We start from the raw sequence: 23,169 nt of genomic DNA on the forward strand, positions 1-23,169 counted from the left end.
AAAGGAGTCGAGACATTAGAAAAATATCAGTCATGTGTTTTAAGTTTAATATGAGGGAAATACACATTCATAACAGACATGAAAAAACAAAAAACAAAAAAAACCTTAACTTTGAGGTGGAAAAGTACAAAAACGAATCCTACCCACCAGATAAAGAAGGGTTGGCTCTCAGAGCATGAGATGTATGTATATAGAACATAAAATATAAATTTTTCAAGTACGCATTTATGTTACGTGACAGTTCCCCGTTACGGACGCGACCGCTTTGAAAGCGGCAATGAAAGATTGCTGCTCTGTGAACTTTCACAGAGACATCAAACATAAAGCACAAAGCCTTTTATTAAGGTGAATTTCATTTTGTATTCATTGTAATCAATGTTTCATCAACAAATTGCCTGGATTTAATAGATAATCACAATATTAACAATGTACCTGAATTGTATGTCATTATGTATATGCAGAGCTATTTTTGTTGCATGTATACTAACTGTACACTGCAATTTCGTATAGATTAAAACCTATTTGGGTGGATACCAAGTTCAAAGGTCAAACTAACCTCGATTCCACCCTGAAGCAGTTCTACTTGAGTTGAGCCAACATCCAGTGTCACCGCAACCGATGCAAAAGGGCGACTGGCCATCTGCTGCCTTTCTCTCATCAGTTGCTGTAAGAGATAAAAGAAAGAGGGAAGAAATGTATTAGACATTAGTAAATATCTGTACATAAATTGTAGAGTTTCAAACATATCTGAGTTGTCAGTTTCCTTTGTCAAAATCTTTGATTTAGGGCTAAAAGTGGTGACTGACAGCATAATTGACATTATAATTGACACTCAGAGAAAGTTACAGTAAGTGACACATTTATTGAGAGAAGGAAAACTAAAAGCACCTCTGGACACACAGAAACACACTTAAACACACTCACTCGTGTGAGGCAGTATGCAGGGATTCTGATGTGTTTGAGATGATAAGAAGGAAAAAGTTTACCAAAATGCAAGAGGCGAAAGTGCAAAGCAGAATAAAGTAGAGAAAGAGAGAGAGGCCATTGACAGCACACTGGCTGTTTTCCAGCACAGGCAGAAACAGGTGGTTGAATAATTCATTTGTTCCATATAAAAAAGTTTGGAGGACCTGGCTAATCAAATGTCTGCAAAGATTGAAAGGAAATTTCTCTTGCCACAACATGCATGACAAGCAATTATGCTGCCATTGATTGCGAGAGCATCAGTATTCCAGTGGTGGAGTTTAATTAATGATGCATTCCCTGTAATTTCTCCATGCAACTGACTCGCTGACTGCCCTAAAAGCAGGATTCACAACCTTAATGCAAAATCCCATCCATAACTGCTTATTTTGTCTCTTTGATGGACATAGTTTATCTATCATGCGCACATGGTGCACAATTTTCCTTGCTTGTGCATACAGGAGATGACACAAAGTCAGAAGTACTTTTCAAGGTGACATCATTATATCCATCAATACCAACTTCTCATCTGTAATCAGAATGTGTAGATGTCACTGAGTGAAAGAGAGTGAGCATTCATGAGTATTTGCGGGTGACACGGGTACAAAAGATCAATACACTGCAATACAGAGTGTTCAATCACACAGTATTATGCCAGTTGCCTTCATAATAGAGAATTCCACTGAGAACAATTAACATACTTTATCAGAGAAAGATTCAATAGGCATCCTAATAAGACTTCAAATCCCTGCTTTTCATTACCAACAATAACATCAAACAATAATGAACAACACTTTAGCAGGTATGTAGAAAACAATTAGAGAGAAAGCTTTTGCCCTGGAGACAAACTTTGAAAGACATTTTACTTAAGTGAACACTCCAAATCAGCTTCTCTCAGAGATGCAGGTGATGCCTCCATCATCGCTGGATAATCAATAGTGAAAACATACACACACACAAAAAACGGAGTGTGGTCCTCAGCAGCAGTCAATCAATATCTAAATGTGGGCTGATTTGGGTACCAAGGACGAGGATGATTGCTATTGGATTTGTGACAAAGGAAAGCGTGCAGTTTTAAACTCTAATTGCTCCACATAACGGAGACGAAAGACAACTGCTGAGGTACTGTCACTTGCCTGGTTTCACAGCAATTCTGCACCATGTCCACGTCCTGACAAACATGCCGGTGTCCACACACACATTTGGATGTAAGTGGATTTCATATTAGGAAATCGAACAGCAGAAAATTCACTTCATTGCCCTGCACAAAAGGCAACCACGTAATTTCAGATAGTAGAGGGTTCTGCAGATGAAAAACTAATAATAGGTTACTACTTTAGTAAAAATTTATGAAAACTATTAAAACTGAATCATCACTGGTGACAAATGCGAAAAAAAAGAAAAAGTTTGGGGTCGGTATGTTTTATTAAGCAAGGGCACATTAAAATGATTAAAAGTGACAGTAAAACCTTTATAATGTCTTTAAGAAAAAGATTTACATTTGAAATAAATGGTGTTCTTTTGAACTTTCTATTCAATGAATCCTGAAAAAAATAAAAATAAAAAAAAAATCATGTTTTCAACAAAAAACAAATGCAACAGTTTCAACATTGATAATATTTAGAAATGTTTATTGAGTACCAAATCAGCATTAGAAAGATTTCTGAAGAATCAATGTGACACTGAAGACTGGAGTAATGGCTGCTGAAAATTGAGAGAATAAATCAATAGTATTATATTACTATTAATAACAATATTACTGTTTTTACTGTATTTTTCATCAAACAAACGCAGCCTTGGTGAGCAAATCGAATTCAAAACATAAAGCACCCCAAACTTTTGAACGGTAGTGTAACTATCTCTATTGAGCATTACCTGTGTTTTCAGCAATGCTTTTGTTAACATAAAAAAAACTATTAGCTGGAACCACAAAGCAATTTTTTTTAATTCAGCAGGGACACTGAAAATGGTTATCTTAAATAAAAAAAGTAAAAAAAAAAAAAAAAACAGTGGAGATTAAAAAAAAGTTAAAAAGATAATGGAGATAAAAATGTAGTGGTAAATAGCAGTACTTCACTTTATATATAATTCACTACAAAAAGAACATGTAAAATGGAAAATGCTGGTACTTGGGCCTTTAAGTGCCTTAATTATAGTACTCAAAAGTGACTTATGGTTAAAAGGAGGGAAACTAAGAAGCTTTGCACTCAATGAACCGAAGTGCACAATAAACACCTTCAGTATGTATGTAGACATGTACTGTACTACTCGGTCTTCTCCTGCAAGCTTTCTACATGCTAATACAACAAATCTAACAATGGCAACACATATCAGAGTTCAAAGCTTCACTAAATTCCTCTCAACCACTTCAACAAATCCTGAAAATTCATCCACAAAAATTACCATGAAGGAGAGTGCTTCTAAACGATTCTAGAATTAAAATAAGTAATCTGACATATGCAAAAAAATAAATGTATAATGAAATATCAACAGTCTGTTAAAAAAAGCATTCAGATAAATAAGTTCCCTAGTGTTTTAACACCATGTCACCGAACACAATAAGTCAATGTTCTTCTTTCCATCTGAAAGTCACTTCAACCTCAGAAATTCACCGACTCAACTTCTCCCTGTATCCACGACAAACAAAAAATGCAGGGAGGTTGCGACGTCCTTGACGGTGCACATATCAGACCGACAGTGCTGTCTCTGTGGGGGTGTCTCTTCAAGACCGACACAAAGAGGTCTCTTCAATGACTTCCGCATAAATGGGCCCTGATGGCACCATGGTAATTAATCACTCATTATCTTTTCTATTAATCACCACTTGAGGACTGTTATGGCTGATCCCACCGCGACCACGTTTATAATGAAATTATCAGAGCTGAGCACACTCCTCACGTCAGGGTTTCTCTTGACAATACGATCTGATCATCTCTGCGAAACATTAGTGACACCAACCTGCATAACTAAATGTGTGTGTGTGATAAAAGGAGAGATACAAGAGAGGTATGCTAGCTTTAAAAGTGAACTAAACGTTCAAAATCAGTCGGTATAGAGCAGGGAACTATATATGGGGTAAAGCCATTGGTGTGCAAGTTCATTTAAATTGTAGTTCACACTTAATGCCCAAAATGCACTCTGATTTATACTGTACATCCAAAGTACATGAGTCTAAGCTTTATAATCAAATGTGGAGAGGAAAAAAACACACTTTTCATCCTGTATTTACTTCAATTTGTTCTAACTCGGAAAATTGTTTACAAACCAAATATGATGATGATGATAATAATAAAATTAAGAGTAATAATAATACATATATAAATATAACGCGTGTTTGTGTTGATTAGCCTTTTATTGTGAATCATTATGAACACATTAAACATTACAAGCAAAAATGTTTATTGCATTATCAGACTATGGAAGCAAGTATACACAATAAAAAAAGTGAGCTGCATCTAAAATCTTTGGCCCTGTCCCAAACACACAATGGCGCTTTGTTGGGTAGAAGTCCTGCTACATTGTGGGCTTAGTAAAGGTGCACATTAGAGGTTGAAACCCTGCACTGGAGCTGTGTTAACCCCGCATCAACTGTGAAACGATGCTGTGTTAGAATGTAGCAACAGGCAACCAATTGTGATGCCTACTCAGATTTGTGTGCTAGTCTTTGGACCATCACAGAAACACTGCGCACTGCATATAAACAGTAAAATTAGTGTTTATGACAGAAACTGAGACAATTTGAGTGAAGAAGAGGCCGTTTCATACCTCATTCATACCTTTATAGTCCGAAATGTTCATTCAGAGTAAAGTCAATAGTACAGTCGGCAATGCGAGGATGTGCAACGCTTAAACTTTTGTGTACACAGGTCACGTGCTGCGTTCATCTGATCAATGACACGGACAACACAAATATGCAAAGAAGAACATTAACCCAGGGTTTAAACTGATAAATGTCAGCGTATGGATATCCAGGGTTAATTGTTAACCCAGGATCAATTTTGAGCAGTGTAAAACGTGAAGCAAGATAACCCAGATTCTGTTTACTGGGGTTTAGTTAACTATTTCAAGTGTGAAAAGCCAAGTGTGCCATGTGGGACAGAGATTATATAGAGGATTGAAATCAATCTCTTGTTAACTTATTGATACAGTCATAAAATAGCAGGATGAAAAGGGCTGGAAAGAGTTAATTCTGCCTGCCGAACTTGTTGATTTCATTGTAAAGCTGCACTTTCATCAACACGGATGACATTTGCACCTTCCTGGGGGTGAAACATCTACACATTTATGAGTCCATTAATTATATCTTCATTTAAATATTGATTTGAAGCTATTTGCTTTCTTTTATCCCCTTATAGCGCGTGTTTGTACAGGTATGGGTGAGAGAGAGTGAGGAGAGGAACTGAGAAAATAAAATGACAAAGCATGACAGGGAGAGAGCAAAAGGGAGATGGCGTGAGAGAGCATGGCAAAAAGGGAGAGAGCTGTGGCATGCTCTCATTTGCGCTAATAGATCTTCTCTCAGAAAACAGGCTGGCTTTGCTGACAGCCAAAAAGCACCATCTGCAATTTATCCATCTCTCTCCATCACCTGCTATTATTCATCAGGCCCACTGCCTTTACTACATCACTGGTATCGCCATAACAATTATGCAAGACAAAGCCGGTCCATCACTGAGATATACATAGATGCATCCATGCCCCAAACACTCGAGGATGCAGCTGCCCTTTTCAACTATGACACATTTCAGTTCTGTTTTTTTTAAATCCAGACCTACATTTGCAATGTTTTGCTTGATCCTATAAACCAAGCTGAACACAGGAAGGCACACAAACAAACTTAGAGTTAAGGTCAAATTTGTTTTATTATTCTTTGAAATGCTCTTTAAAACTTGCCCCAGGGTAGTACAGTGAAAACCTCACTGATGTGAAATTGAGATTGATTGTTCATCGATTTTTACCATAGGCTTCGTGTTAAACCTGCTTTATAGCACTTTCCTGTTAGACATTAAACAAGAGCTAAAACTCTCAAATCCATTTTGGCCAAATACGAAAATCTAATGGACTTTTTTTTTTTTCATTCCTGAAAAAAATAAATAAAACCCATACCACCCTGATGAGACACTTCAGAAATATAAAAGAACCACCATTCTGGGTCATAGTTAAAGGGTTAGTTCACCCCAAAATGAAAATTCTGTCAGTATTTACTCACCCTCATGTTGTTCCAAACCCCGTAAGACCTTCGTTCATCTTCGGAACACAAATTAAGATATTTAAGATATTAAGATCACTCCTGCATACAGTCCATAGGCTTCTTGAGGGACTGGCTCTTGCTGTCCTCGAAAAGTCATTAAAGACATCGTTAAAATAGTCCAAGTGACTACAGGGGCTCAATCTTAAGTTTATCAAACGACGAGAACACTTTTGTGCGCAAAAAAACAACAAAAATAACGACTTTATTTCAACTAATCACTTCCTTCTCCATAAGCCTGTAAGTCAGTTAACGTAGTGTGATTGCGTAGAGCTACGTCACACGTAGGCTCACTATTGGCCGACGCTGGTCATGTGTGTGTGATGCGTGTGACGTACAATAACAGAAGCTTACGCTATTAAACTAGTATCCTGACTCGTGCAGAGGGAGAAATAAACGAATAGTTGAAATAAAGTCGTTATTTTTGTTGTTTTTTTGCGCACAAAAGTGTTCTCGTCGTTTGATAAACTTAAGATTGAGCCCCTGTAGTCACTTGGACTATTTTAACGATGTCTTTAATGACTTTTCGAGGACAGCAAGAGCCAGTCCCTCAAGAAGCCTATGGACTGTATGCAGGAGCGATCTTAATATCTTAAATATCTTAATTTGTGTTCCGAAGATGAACGAAGGTCTTACGGGGTTGGAACAACATGAGGGTGAGTAAATACTGACAGAATTTTCATTTTGGGGTGAATTAACCCTTTAAGGCTAAGCTTACAAAAACACATACAATTATTAATAATTATTTCCCTTAATATAAGTTAGTATGCCTGTATTGGTGTCATGTTATGTCTGAGTATGAGTTGGACTTGTTTATGAATGCTTAGCTTGTTTTTCCATTCAATTTTATGTTTCCCTTTCTGTTTCCTCCGTTTATATACATATTCTGAACTCCTGAGTTTCTGTTATTTTGATTTATTTTATTTTTTGTTGTTAAATTGAGTAAACTGCTACAATTAGATCCTGCTTTTATTCATCTTGCTGCAACCACACCATGACAATGTGGATGCATACAAATGTATGCACATGCACAATAAATAATTGCTTGTGATATTATCCAGATAACTTCCTTAGGGAAAAAGACTTACATATAGAAAGATGTTTATTTTATATAATACATTATGATCTTACATTGTCCCTACACTGGCATGACCAAGGGAATGAGGAGCCACCCAAGTGTTCAGTTGATGGAGAAAATTCACCGTCAAATTTAAAGTGCTGTGGATACTTAGCTGATCAAAAAGAACTATTATACATAAAAAGCAATTAATTATGTTAACAATTAATTGCAATTATGTACTCAATCAACAAGCCTAGCATGAGTGAATGCATTCAGACTAGCAAAGATTTGTTGGCGCCTAACTTGCAATAACTCAATTTGAAAAATTATGTAAATTAAGCAACTCAAATGCAGCAAAATACAGCTGATCACAACAGGAAATGAGGCCTTGAACAAAGCAGGGAAATTTGTCCAGACAAACGACACAGAAAGAAAAGTTTTTAAACTGGGAACAAAAGGACCTTGTAAAAATGACTTGTCAAAGCATACCGATACTAATGCATGGACTGACAATTCACAAATGTCTCCAGCCAAGCCTATAATGCTTTCCCCTGATGCTTTGCTCATGTTAAAGGGTACAATTAAGGCAATCCATTTCAAAACACTCCTGCATTGTAGACCCATGTGGCCTAGTTCAGGAACATCAATGACCTCATTGGCTCTTCAGAATATAGATTATGAAATGACTCAAATTGGTTATTCCACAAAGACCTCCTTTGGATTGATTGCTCAAAGGATATGTCACTCTCATTGGCTCTGAATTCAGATGGACATTGATCTGTAATTTTTACCAAATATGTAGATCAGGGGCGTTCAATTACATTCAATCAGTGACTGGTCCTTTATTCAGAAATGGGCTTAGGAGGCTCACCGCTCAAAAATTAATTTTCTGTTACTGAGCCGTCTGCTCTTGCAGTACTTTGGCATAATACACCAATCGCTCTGCGGAGCACTGCCTAAAGTCATACACACCTAATGATTCAATGACAAATACATTTCGAATAGTCATGTCGCCACTTGCCAACTGGTTGCGTAACTATGTAATCGATAGAATCTTTAAAAGGAACACCATGCAGCAATTCGGTTTTTGTCAAACAGCGACCCCTAGAGTCGCTGTGGGGTACTTGTATTCAACGTTACTGTCGTAAATACCACTCACGCACAGCAGTTACATAGTATACAATAGTACATTGTGTTTAATTTGTCGTTTAATGAGATCTAATACATGTTGTTAGTGGTGAGAATTTTCATGTAATTAAATACATAGATCCAACTATTATCCCCATGATAATGAGACAGCCATCATTCAACTCGAAAAAAGTCATATAACCATTTCAATAACTCAGAAGCTGTTCAGTTAAGCTAACAAAAACTGCATGGTGTCCCTTTAAGTGGCAAATTACTTTCAAAAGGTGATTTGCTCTATTTTGATCGCTATGGATATGTTTATATCCAAACTATAAACTTTTAAACCCAGTACTTCTGTTATAATATGAATATTTGTAATAAAGAAATAACAAAACTGTTTCTTTTCAAGAAATTGAAAAGACTGTTTGAGAAGTTGTTTTATACCTATACATTACGGCTCTCTCTAGGTCAGCGGCAGGACAAACGCAGAATTAAAATGTTCCAGTGCCAAAGGTTTAATAGACAGGCGAATCATTGCCATTAGGAATGAGATTGTGCGGGTGTTTGAATCAAGATCACTTATCTTTTAACGATTAACCATGCAGCTCTAAAAGATGTTAGTAGAGTAAAACGTGGGTAGTGTACTATAACAGCCTCTCTTAAGAGAAAATGTGTTTAGAGTCAAGTTGGAGGAAAAACAACTTGGATGTTTTCAGTTTCCAGCTATAGAATTTATGTGACAGAGAAACAAGCACACAGCCAAGTTTGTTTTTGCAGTAGTTCTGTATACTTCTATGGCATTGCTGTCAAAGAGTAATTAGCACAAGAGCAGAGCTGAAAAGGGGTGGCACTACATAAGGTCTATATGTAATCCCTGTGAAAAAGCCAGATTAGAATACATTATCAGACTCATAGAGAATAAAATGTATCCGTCCAGCACAGTAGACAGTAGTTTATTAGAAACTAAGCATTTATTGAATTTTATAATCCACTTTAATAGAGCACCAATTACGTTCCTCACTGAAAAGATGAAAGAGAATGAAAATTGGAAATGTGCAAAAAAATTTTGCTGTATCTCAAATGACATACATGATTGAAACATGCTGCATTTCGACCCTATCCCTAAAAATTGTGAGTTTGTACTTCCCTAAAGGAATTTTGAATTCCCACTGAGCACCTCACTGCCTTTTCCACCCCAGAAACACCCAAGTCACAGAATCTCTCTTGATGCAGTTCATGCATTCATAACTTTGTGACCTGGATCCCTGATTGTCTCCATAAGCAAGCTGGAGTTTGTCTAAAACACTGCAGCCAGAGTTCTAACCAGGTCCAGAAAACATGATTATATCAGTCCAATATGGTACTTGCTGCACTGGTCACCTGTCAATACTTCTACTTAAAAAGTCCATTTTCTGGACTGGCAAAGATTAAATTTACCTGAAAAGATCCAGCTACAGACAACAGGCAAGAACATCAGATTTAACTAAACGTTGAAAACATATTTAGTATTCAGTTGCAGATCACTGATTTGCAAGTCTTTGCTTTGATATCATTAATTCAACAGTTCAACTTTAGACTCTGCATTGGTCCACTATTTCAGCGAACACTGCTACATCTTTCTGAGCAATTCATGCATCATTTGCACACATTGGTTTGTGTCAACTTGTGATTTAACAAATTCTGTGAAAGTACCACAGCTGAACTTGAAAAGTGAGGGTGAGTATTTGTCATAGACCAAAGGTTAAAGCGGGTGATGAATGAAGTGGATGCAGTGCCTCTGTATTCAGAGTCACAAATGGTTGCGGCCGTTTGCAAGACTCATTATGGGGAGAATTTCTTTTTTTTTTTTTTTTTTTGCAGACTGATCAGAACTGCTTTTCTGCAAGACTGACGAAGGAGCTGATGCATCCATGCTGCCCTGATTCCATCTCGCTTTCCCTCTCTCTCTCTGCATAATGTGTCCTTTCCTGACCAATTTGTGTCACACAGGATTCTACCTCATTCATTAAGCTAAGTAATAAGGCTCAGTTTAATTATAGCATAGCTGATGACGTCTAGCTTTTAAAATATCTATAGTTAAAAGCCAATTGTTATATCACTGACATGCTATTTCTATAACCCACCAAACAATCATTATTAATGAATGATCATTAAACTCAACATTAGATAAAGAGTACAGCCACCATCCTGCAGACCAATAGTGGCGTTTCTCTTCACTTGGTTGCACACTGTTAAAACCACATCTCGGGCTGTGGGCCAGCCAGACTGGTTTTATATTGGGGCTGATATGACCTTTAATTAACATTAAAAAGGATAAAACTCTTGGTTTCCTTTGCCTGAAGTTTGCTGATGCCCTTGAAAAGTGAAACCCTTCTTTATAACACATGGCCCTATCGCAGAGATAAAAAGTTGTATCATAACTTCTCCATTTTTCATAATAATGGATACTACCAGAAAAACCAAAGCACGCACTCAGCAGACCTGAAATATAATACTGGCTACATAATTGTTTCCCGTCTATAGCAGCCCAACATAGATGCAGATATCAACAGTCACCTCAAGGTCATCAAAGTCATATAGGTGTAATTTTTATTTTTTAACACTACTGTGCAAATCCTTCACAATTACTCTGGTTTAAACACCACAATTTTGGATGGCTTTTAAAATATTTGCTGTGGCGAGCAGGACGAATAGGTGAGGCGGGATTGATAATGAGAGACACCTGCACAACGCACCAGTCTCGCATCTCTCACGGAGGAGCAGAAGTATAAAAGGAGGAGCGATGACGGTGAAGATCCTGGATTTTATGTTGTGTTTTGTTATATGTGACAGCAGTCATCTGTGAGCCTGCTGAATTTTCTATCATTTTGTTGTTTGGTTATTTTACGTTATTAAAGTCTTTAAATTTTTACCGGTTCCTGCCACCTCCTTCCCACAATGTCTAACTTTGCTACATTTGCATATTTCAAAAGTGTTCAATAACCAACTACTCCCAGATGACAGTAACTACGGTAACAATTATCATAACATTTGACACACACACATAGTACATATATATATTAGGGCTGTCAGTTAAAAACGTTATTAACGGCGTTAATGCAAAGCAAACCCATTTTAACGGCGTCAATTTGTTTATCGCGCGATTAACAGTCTTTTTGTCCTAATCGCACGATTAACAGTTAAACAGTCAATAACAGTTAACTGTCGTTTTGTTCACATGCTTTTGCAACAGGACGCGGTATGTGCTGCGCTCTGAAACCCATTAATTTCAATGGCTTTTGCCGTGGAAGGACGTTTTGTTGCTTCGTCGTGTATAGTGCAAGCGGATCTAGCTAGACCGGAAACAAAACAACAGGCACGCCGCACACACTCGGTTGGGCTTGCGAGCTGGCCAGATAGTAGGCTAACGTTACGTTTTGAGTGGATGACGAGCGTGAGACACCGAAATGGATGCCAATAAGATTCTGAATGGAAAATGGTCCCATTGAGATGACCAAGGTGATCTGTGTGTTTTGTTGTTGTGAACTGAGCTATCATCGCAGCACGTCCAGTCTGAAATACCACTTGATGATGGCCAAGCACACACACACACACACAGACAGCTGATGCGAATTCTCCGCCCCCTTGTCAATATTAGGACCTCGTCAGTATTTCTTTTACCCTTTTATTGATGCACAGTTTTACATTGTGTGAGAGATTATTTGATCCAAATGAGACTTAACATATTTAGATATACGGGAAGTCGCAATGGAAGACGATTTCGATATATCTAAATATGTTTAGTGAAAAGTAAAACTTCCGAAATCTCTGTGTAAACAATGCGTGACGTACATACGTACTTCCGGCGTCACTTCCGCCGTCACGCTGTAGACGGTTCAGTTTGGTTCAGTTGGACATCTGATTCAGATCAGGTCGACGGCTGTTAACAAGAGGTAAAAACTATATAAATACTGTTTGTTTTCTCACACAAACCGCTCGTTTCATGTCTTAGGCCATCAGCGTGTACTCACATTCACGAGTCATTAATTCATGTTTAATTTTGACTTCTCTGTGCATGCTCTTTGAGGTGGGCTCCATAGACCTGCATTATATGACTGACATACAACAACGGTTTGACCAAAAATTGTCAAAATTGAAAATGCTATGGAAACAAAGACACCTACATCTTGGATGTCCTTGAGGTAAGCTAAAACATATCAAAAATTAATTTCAAAGTGAACTATCCCTATAATGTGATTAATCGCGATTAAATATTTTAATCGTTTGACAGCACTAATATATATATATATGTATGTGTGTGTGTGTGTGTGTGTGTGTGTGTGTGTGTGTATGTATGTGTGTGTGTGTGTGTGTGTGTGTGTGTGTGTGCTGTATATGCGTCTCTAAAGGGCACACAAACATTCTAGACATGTTGTTCATAATGGTCATGCTGTAAAAGCCCCATTTGTGGCCAATGCTTTTGACAGAAAAACTGCCTGTTAAAAGCCTAAAGCGGGGTCATACTACCCTCAATCCTACCGAAATAAAAATTCACTCATTGTTCACTCAAAATACAGAAAAATGGCATGCAATCACTATCTTGGGCAAAATGTACTATGTTTTATGCTCCACCACCCACATTACTAGCTCATCTGGTGTGGACGTTACTTGACCCTCATCACTGCTGCAGACCTGGAAGTTTTTACTTGCTGACATTTAAATTGAATCCTTTACATGAATTGCATTGTTGTTGCTGTATTATAATGCTTACCAAAACTAATAATTGAAAACCTAGCAATCAACTGACTTAAAAATGACTATATCATGGACAAAGATGTACATTTAAAGAAACACTCTTGTATTACCGTTTTGGTAACACTTTATTTTGATTGTCCACATTAGACATTCCACTAACTATAAGTAATTTTGCAACTACATGTCGACTCTCAGTCATTAGAGTATCAGTAGACTGTCTGCTTAATATCTGCTAATACTTGGTCCCCCAAAAGACATTAAGTAACTTGCCAACTACAAGTCAACTTATTCTCCTAACCCGAACCCTAACACCAAACCATTACTTACCAGTGTACTACAGCCTACTAATACTCTAATGAGAGTTAGTTGACATGTAGTTAAAAGGTTACTTATAGTTGGAGGAATGTCTAAAGTGGACTATCGAAATAAAGTGTGACCAAAGTTTTTATGCATGCATACTATATGACTACAAGTATGGCTTTGCACTGTGAAATGTCAATGCCCCCGCCGTCTTTTTTACAGAAGTCATTCCTCCTGCTCTACACTGACATTTAGTGCAGACATCTGTCATCCGTTCTCCTAAAAATGGGACAGAGCTACTCTAGCACTGGTATGCACAGCATAACCTATCAAATGTGCTCCTACAGACAGGTCAGCCTGGCCAAAAACACCAGCAAAAAAACTATTTCTGGAACAAAGCCTGTTTCATCCAAACGTCCCAACTCTATGCCTGTCCTGCATTAGAAACGATCAAATCTTCACCGGACACCAGACATTCTCTTCCTACTTGGCAACTATTCATTTGCAGTTTTGCCCAAATCAATTAAAACATCCCATTGCCTAAATTATTACGTGATTACAGCAGGGGCATGTAACCTTCATTATGAGCACATTCACTCCTCGTCAGCCACTCAGAAGAGCTCTGGGTGAAACTGCATGTTAGACGAAATTTAATAACTCAGGACGGCACGGTTTCATTATTCTTAATCACCTCTGTTCCATCTTGTTCATGTAATTTTTCATTTCAGCATTCAGTTTGCAGTCATCGGTCCGAACAGCGGGGAAGGTTTTTTTTTTTTCAATAAATTATAAATCATAAAACACGAGGGCGGACGAGGGCAATGCCCATAGCCAGACCTGTTTGTGTTGCTCACTGGAGAGCAGAGATAAAACCGTTTAATTGCACTTTTTGCTATCTTCCCTCCCACAGTCTAATTTCTAGCTATAAGAAACCAGGCTGTTGATATATCATTCTCCAAAAAGGCAAGATAAATATTTCATCTGCAAAAACAACAGATGCCTTGTTTTCTAAAGACTGATCTGTTGTATCATCAGACAGAGCACTAATCACAGAGAGGCTGCTGCAACCTCAATGAAAAATTAAGAGTTGTGGGACATTTCTGGAATTTGACACGACAGAACCGATAATCACCTGCACAAATGCAATCCTACCCACAGATTTAGAAGACAAAAGCATAAGTGACTCTACCCGTGTAATGTTCCAGTGCGGTAAATGCAAAACACCATTATCAAGCCCTCCGGCATCAGACGACAGTCCTCTAATGCATCTGCTCGACATAATCACTTAACATCAGGTCGAAACACGCCATACCATCACTGTGATGAATCAAATCAGAGACATGGAACACATTTCTCCCTCCACTAAACATGAGCTAGGATACATTTTTCAGATCTGCCATACTAAGTCTTGATCTGAAATCGTCATACCACTATGTCACACTATGTGGTTTCACAAGGCCAATTTGTCTTTTGAAGAAAAAGGCCAAACCATCCTCTGCTCTGGAATGTGGTAGGTTTGAGCAGGCCAAGTCTACTATATAAAGTCAAATCAGACGTTTGGCCAGATACAAGACAGGCCAACAACACTACACAAAAGCAATGAGAATGCTGGAGATTTTACTGAAAAGAAATGTGGGTAAAATAACTTGTAAATTACTCACTTGCGGGTGAGTAAATTATGACAAATTTGTTATTTTTTGGTGAACTATCCCTTGAAGTTATGCAATATATATATTGTTGTACATAGACACAGACAGACGCATACAACATAAGGTTGGGGGGGGGGGGGGGGCATGTAATTTTTAGCAATCAAAAAGCATGTCTAATTAATTGAAATCATGTATTATGAACATTTAAGAAAAAAATATGTATATATAAATAATATATATATGAATAAAAATTGTGTTTTTGCTGGTAATAAAATGAAGCCATAAAACAAAAATGTTATCATTTATCATAAACTTTTTGTACGCTTTACTGTTAAAATTAAACATGGATTATTCCTTAAATGAAGTTGTTTAAAAAATTTAAAATTTATTTTGATTAGTGTTAGTGTATTATTACATTAGGAAATATCTACGTTCTACTGTCCAACAGTAAAATATTTCTCCTGTCAAGTTAAACCGAACTTTTATTTTGGCGGGTTGCCGCGAAGACCTTTTGAGTTTCTGTGTGTTTATGTCATGATGATAGTTTCTCAAATGAAGCGGTTAAATTATCACAAGTGACTTTCAGAGTGGATCTAGAGCCTGGAGAGGAAGTTCATGCATTTCTGTCTATCTCACAGACAGGCTGCAGTATTAATCTTGTGTGAAAAGATTGTTTTATCAATAAAATTAAACACTAATTTTGCATATTGTCTTTCAATAATTCATGCATTTTTCAAGTACCTTTTCATAAATATTGCTGTTTTCAAGGGTTTTCCAGGACTTAAATTTCAAAAAGCAAAATTCAAGTACTTTAAGCACCTCTAACAAACACCGAAAAGAGAGAGAGAGAGAGAGAGAGAGAGAGAGAGAGAGAGAGAGAGAGAGAGAGAGAGAGAGAGAGAGAGAGAGAGAGAGAGATTTCATGGCATGATTGCCTAAGTACGATACATTTTGTTGAGAGATAAAATAATCGCATGATGCATGAGGTTAAGCACTAATTGGATGATTTTAAGCAGATTTCCATGCACTGCACTTCAACACAAGAGACCGTTTCAGAGCTGAAACTAAAACTAAAATATTGCAAACAGCAACTGTGCAAATATCCGGGCAGATGACAATGAGACGTTCTCTAGGATTTTCATGGAAACGTTGCGCTGAAGGAACTCAAAGGCAAGCACTCTGATTTGTGTTGAGCACTGCTGCTTTTTAGATATATTCTCTTGTTTGATCTCTCAGCCAAAATCAGTGTAGTGGAGAACATTTGCATAATGGCAGTTATAAACACGTCCTCTGCTTTCAACTCATGTCTTTCAATAGGACATCAGGACAAAATGCGTTCAAATGAGAGGAATACAGCTTCTTCGGTTACGATCATACAAACGGAAGTTGCACTTCATAATGGCAATACGGGACCACTATTCGCATGCCTCTGAACGCAATGGAAAAGCACAGAAAAATCCCTGTTAGTTTAATTTTTGTCTCAATCTCGAGCTTCGACCTTGTCACATGATTGGTGCCGAAATGAGGCGCACGTCATCCAGGCTCTTTCTTGATCAAGACAAAAAAAAGAAGAAAACACATTTTCAGAAGCAATTATTTTTCTGGAGTGCCTCCTCAAACTTTTCAATCATTTTAAATTAAAAGATAAAAGCTTTTTTGAGAGTACTTGAGGGAAGAAACAAACAGATAATCTGAACCTGTGGAGTGCAGCTCTGCAGTGAGCCGAATGCTAATGGTGGAGGCCCATCTGCCCCATCACGCATTATTGGATTTAATTCTTTAGATGAATATAGCTTTGGGTCGCTGCAATCATAACTCGTTTATTTCCATACATCAATTAGGACAGAAACAAAAGATATCAACCTTCCTGATTATCAATGTCAATTCTGCCCACTAAAATAGAATAAACGCACTACAGGCACTACGCCATTGGCCAATCATTCTTATGAATTTCTTCATTTCAACATTTAGGTGTTTGAGTAGCAAATTTTCCGAAACCTAGTCGCTAAAACCCCTTTAAAACTCTGATTCTAAAATCTGCCACGATGAAATGAAGAAAGGCAGGAGAACTAGTGGAAGTATAGTATCTCTCTCCTTGATACGCAGACATCTGCCGTGCTTATTGTTCAGTTTGCTCTAAACTGCATTAGATAACTCCTGTCAGAGCTAATTGGCTCATAAGGGCCCCTAATTAGGAAGATGGGCATGTTTGTAAGCAGTGGATTCTGCAGAACTGTTTCATGTGGCAGACAAGGCTTGATACGCATGTCTAAAGCGTGACTAATCACATTCCATAAGGAAAATCCACAAAACGGAAAACAGACTTACCATAGTGTGAAGTGATTCCATAAACCGATATATCAAACAAAACAGTAAATCAGCAGATATTTGGCAATTTTTGAAATTTCAAGGAATTTGACACAAAGATCAGATATACGTTTATGTTCTTGTAATGAGAAGCGCTTTATGTCTCTTCTGTTTTGTGACATACCTCTCGTCGCCTGGAGGCCCAGCAGGTCTGTTTGATCTTCCACACCACCGCAGCTACCAGCAAAAGGGACAGAAAACAGCTGTAGGGTGAAGAAATGAAGGGATGGAAAGATTAAACGTGATGCAGACATTTCAGAGAGATATCATTACATCATTAGGGATTGGGCAGTATGACGATAACTGGAGAATAATCTGATATTCTTCTGTTTATATTGGAGTAGATCTGCAATATCTGTGCAAATATCAGGGTTTTATTCAATTAGAATTAAACTCTGAAACTACTTGTTAGTTTTACTGTTTTGAGACTTTTGAGATTGACCATTTATTTGTTATGAATTATCTTTTAGTTTGCATCCATCAAGGTCGAAATACATTTTTTTAAAATAACGATTATTTTGAAAAAAAAAAAAAAAAAAAAAAACGATATCTTTGTATAATGTTACAGTGATTCAATTATTCATACTGTGTGATATTTGGGTCATAGGGCCCATCCCTACTAATCACTAACATTTAGTATTAAAAAAAAAAAATACTTCTCATCTCATGCGTCTTCTTAAGTAAGTTTTAGAAACTTTGCACTATGAGTACTATAAGAATGTCCCAGTGACAGATTTATACTTATACCATTCAACATTATCACTGAATAAAACCAAAAATAAAAAAAATAATAAAAACTGTGAAACTATTGTTTAGACATTTAAAAAATATATGATTTAGTAAGAACAATTCTTAATTTGCTTATCAAGATTAATTCGACAATTGAATTGCCATGGCTTATTTGGGGTTGTGGGTGCTGGGAAACAAAGCATTTAAATGTGTTAACGTGGTGGGATTTATTCATTGAGATACCTCAGTGATAGATATATGATTTAAGTTTTTCCTACTGGCTACTTCCTTCCGTATGGATGTAGTTTGGTTTTTGTAATATTCCATATTGTAGCCACCAATTATGGGTCTCTAGAACATGACAGTTGTGTTGACAAATGTCTTGACTAACATAAAAAATGTTGGCAGTATTTTATACAATTGCTTTGTCACACATTGTTAAAGGTTTTACAGATCATCTAGACTGAATTTCTCAGACAATCCCATTTTAAAAGATGAAAGTAAATGGACAAAACACCATGCACTGATAAATGTCAGCATCTCTGAAACTCGCAGAAGGCATTCCAGTGGTCAAGCTGAGAAATATTCTCATCCCAGTCAAGTGCTAGCATCTGGTGATGTGCATCAAAAGACTAATCTTATAACCGGGCAGACACCAGAGTCGTCAATTGTAGGGAAATTGCTTTTGCTTACTGTATCCACGGATATATGTGAGCATTCATAAACATCTCTGTGTGAAATTAATTCAGTTTGCATAGATGAAAAAAGCTGTGGAGAAAAAAAAAATGTAATCCTTCTAATGCTTTCAAAAGCACACCATCTTAGGTTTGTTTGAAGATAATGGCAAATTGGACACAAACGGGGAAGAGACAAACTTGAATGGCTCGATTAAGTAGCAGTGCGGGAGAAATCCCCCTTTAGATCGAAGCCTTTCATCCGGTACATTGCAGGCAGTAAACATGACTTAATCCCCTCTGCGGTTCCACCTGGAAACCGAATTAATACGAAAAATAAAGCAATTAAAGGTTCTCGCCCCTTATGTGGAGGTACATATGGCAGTTGAGTAAATATGCAAGTAAATTAAGAAGGTATCCAGGGACCAACAAAAGCAGAGGATGGTATGAAAGGTCTGGGACAAGCAATGGGAGAAAGAATTAAAAAGCCGCCTGCTAAACAATGATAAGCAGTCTTGTATTGAACCCTTTTCAGGAATCACTTCAGGAAACCTTTCCAGGTTTTAGGGCAAAATGCAGGTGCGATTTACAATATCTGAATAGATTTGTCTTTTGGTGCAGTCCACATGTTCTGCATCAGTGCAATTAGACTAGAAAATACAAAAACAAAATCAGCTAGCAGAAAAATAACATACTGTAGGTGATACAAACTATGTAACGAAGGTGACACTCAGTCCCCTTAGGGAGTTTTGCTTTGGTCTCAAAGCACCACTGACATCATCAAGACCAAACAAGGCAAAAATCACAGTTTCACCCCCTGATGATTTCATTTTCTGCCATTTAAGCACCCACTTTTAGCCTTCCTGGCATCCTTGACCGTCTCATTACGGCGAGAGGGGGATCTAGAGGATGATCGAACGACATGACACCGATGTTTAGTTCAACTTCGTCGTCAAATCACTCTGCATTACAGTTTGCTGATTCACTGAGCTTCCTGTAAATGAGCAAATGTCTGGGAAATGAAATCATTTGAAGTGATTGAACATTTTTGGTGATTTCGCAGATGCCCATATCATCTGAAGGCAGCAATCTACGCACAGAATGGATAAAAAAGAGACAGCTACAGCAAAGCTGAGAGAGGAATTACTCATGTCCTACCCCGAAGACTGAACAGCATGTGCTAGATGTTAAATAAAAGCAAATGGATGGCATGAATTGAACCAAATGCATTATCTTCCATTTAACAAAAAGACTGTTAAAAAGCCATTCACAGGGTGGAAATGCATTTCCCTATTGCTCATGTTAACTACTCTAATTTCAGGTCACACACTGACAGGTTCTTAATCAACAATACATTTTCAACACACCCCTGCAGAGCCCTTTTACAGAGAGGGTCTTTTTTTATTGTAATAACTAGAAAGATAAAATGTCTAGATACACCAGGTTTGTACGTTAGGCATCTCTCTAGCTGCACTGGTAATGGAACAGAATTTGCCTGAGGCTAGTCTTGATTCCAGTGGTCATGAGTATTATCTCACTCTGTGGAAATAAAGTAGAAATCACACTGATAAAATCAGGGAAATGCTCATTGGAGGAAGCACTTGATTAACAGAATTAAATCCTGCCTAACGCTACTTCCCCAGCATTTTTTTTTTTTAGCTTAATTTAAATTATGAAATACTAACGGCCAGATTTTTAAACAGGGAAAATAAGTGCAAGACTGCAATCCCATAAAAGCACAGATGAGAGTGGAAAGTTCTGGTGGTGATTTACTGACAATGCACATATTAATAAACACTGACACAGCCAGATCATTTCCATAATGACCAAGGCACTCCATTAAGACAACGGTGGAGGTGCAAAGTGGCTTAAGACATGCTTTTTTGGGCATTAAATAATGGTACAAAACCAGTCAATTGACTAGCGCAAACCATAGTAAATCACTTTGCATGATTTATTTAGAATAAATATTGAACTTGAAAAGGGAAATCCGAAAAAACAACTGTGTCCACGCCTTTTTTCATTGTGTGGCTTTAGTAAATCCTGACAGTATTTTTTTAAACGCCAAAAGAGGGTATATGTTGGTGCAATCTATAAATTTGGCCCTAAATATGGCCCTAAATCATTAGGAAATGAAAAGTCAAAATTATGACTTTAAAAAACATTACTGGTGTATCTCCTAGGACAAAATAATGGCACTGGGATGTTTTAAGATATTCCAGTGCTTTTTACTTGCATTTTAGCCTGGGACTAGGTTTAAGCCTTCACTATGATAACGGACAACTAAGTTGAAATTATGACTTAAGGTGAAATGATCACATACAAAGTCAGAACTATAAAATATATTATGAAATTAGTCAATGACTTTTCACACAGCGGTTACAGTTTTGACTTGTTGTCATAGTTATGGTTTTTAAAGTGATCATTTGGACTTCTCATCTCACATCTAATGCAGTCTGACTTAGCATGTCATTATTTCGATTGGGCTTTCATATGCTTTTGATCCATAAATACCATAAAAACTATTTAAAATAACAAACTTTATTTTTATATACAGTATATTTTTAATATAACGTACTGTATTCCAGTGATGGCAAAGATGAATCTCAAATTTTCAAGGAACATTTCTTATTATTGATGAACGGTAGTGTATGTGCGGGTGAACAAGATGGATGAATGCTTAAAATGAAAATCATTGTTTGACAGTTTATCCTATTTGACAGTTGCACCACACCTTGTCATGGCACATTTTCCACAGCAATTCACGGGGTTAAAAACAAGTAATCTGCCAACTACGCATCCACTGAAGCATTTGAAATCAACTATATGCTTCTTCTCACCTATTGCCAAGGGAAGGCGTGCTGAAGCTGGTGCAATTTCCTGTATGATACGTGAGCAACATACAACAGCATTTGAACTTCCCAGATGACAGAGCGGTTTTCAACGCCAGACAGTTTCTCATTCACCTGAGAAGACTTCTTTCTTCACTTATACACTGGAAAAAATGCCCCTCCAAAAATAAGCAAAAAAAAATTAATACAAGATATTTTTGCTTGTAATAAGCAAAAAAATCTGCCAATGGAACAAGTGAAAATTCTCTTGGTAAGATTTCTTGAAATAAGACATTATATTTAAGCCTTAAAAGATATGAGTGATCTTGAAATTAGCAGGGAAAACTCATTTTTAGCTATATTTTACTAGTATTGTGATGTTTTGTGTCTCATAATAAGCTTGTCATGCTCAAAAATAGCATTTTCCCCTCAAAAGTAGCATTTTCTTTTGTCATCCTCTTTGTTTCAAGTGTATTTAACTAATTTTTAGTTCTATAATTGTTACACTCTTCTAGATACAAGTCACCACCAACTTGAAATAAGATTGGAAACTGGCATTTTGAGACAAAATGCCTTGAAGTTAGCATTCCTGACTCATATTAGGCAGTCCTCTTTTGCCATAATAAGCCATAATTTACCATACTGTAATCATCTCAAGTGTATACCTTCTTGTAAGCTCAACAAAAGTGACATGGTTCTAGATTCAAGACATTTTACCTACTAGATTTAAGACATTAACTACTGTTTACTAGACAGAAAAAGTGAAAAATAGACTTACATTTAACCTTTTTTATTTAATTTTTTAAACCGCAAAAATTCCCAGAGGACTGCACAAAACGGTAAAAGTATTTATGGAGCTGCAATATAAAAACATAGTAGAATATTTTATAGATTATAAATGAAAAATCTCTTTACCCTACTCCCACACCTAAACATACCGATTTTATAGACAATATTAAAGGGATAGTTCACTTTGAAATTAATTTTTGATGTTTTAGCTTACCTCAAGGGCATCCAAGATGTAGGTGTCTTCTTTTCCACAGTAGTTTCAATTTTGACATTTTTCGGTCAAACCGTTGTTGTCTGTCAGTCATATAATGCAGGTATGGGGGTCCACGTCAAAGAGCATGCACAGAGAAGTCCAAATTAAACATGATTTAATGACTCGTAAATGTAAGTACACATTGATGGCCTAAGACACGAAACGAGCGTTTTGTGTGAGAAAACAAACAGTATTTATATAGTTTTTACCTCTTGTTCACAGCCATGTCAAACTGATCTGAATCAGATGTCAAACTGAACCGAACCGTGTCCAACATTACGCCAGAAGTGATCTCTCGCGCGTCAGCAACATCTGATTCAGATCAGTTCGACATGGCTGTTTACAAGAGGTAAAAACTATATAAATACTGTTCGTTTTCCCACCCCCTCCGCTCATTTCGTGTCTTTGGCCATCAGTGTGTACTTACATTCAAGAGTCATTAAA

The 23,169-nt window shown here is 37.1% G+C and overlaps 1 protein-coding gene across 1 annotated transcript in view; it reads right to left on the reverse strand.

The window, feature by feature from the left end:
- The window catches only part of atrnl1b (attractin like 1b), a 101,399-nt gene that overhangs the window by 19,116 nt on the left and 59,114 nt on the right, over window positions 1-23,169 (reverse strand). Inside the window, exons 26-27 of the mRNA XM_039664951.2 lie at window positions 17,574-17,652; window positions 557-664 (exon numbers count right to left, since the gene is read on the reverse strand). Of these exons, the coding sequence (XP_039520885.2) occupies window positions 557-664; window positions 17,574-17,652 (187 nt within the window). The remainder of the gene's footprint in view (window positions 1-556; window positions 665-17,573; window positions 17,653-23,169) is intronic.

Source organism: Pimephales promelas, chromosome 17 (genome assembly GCF_988280905.1).
Source record: "Pimephales promelas chromosome 17, fPimPro1.hap1.1, whole genome shotgun sequence".
In the NCBI taxonomy this organism is placed as follows: domain Eukaryota; kingdom Metazoa; phylum Chordata; class Actinopteri; order Cypriniformes; family Leuciscidae; genus Pimephales; species Pimephales promelas.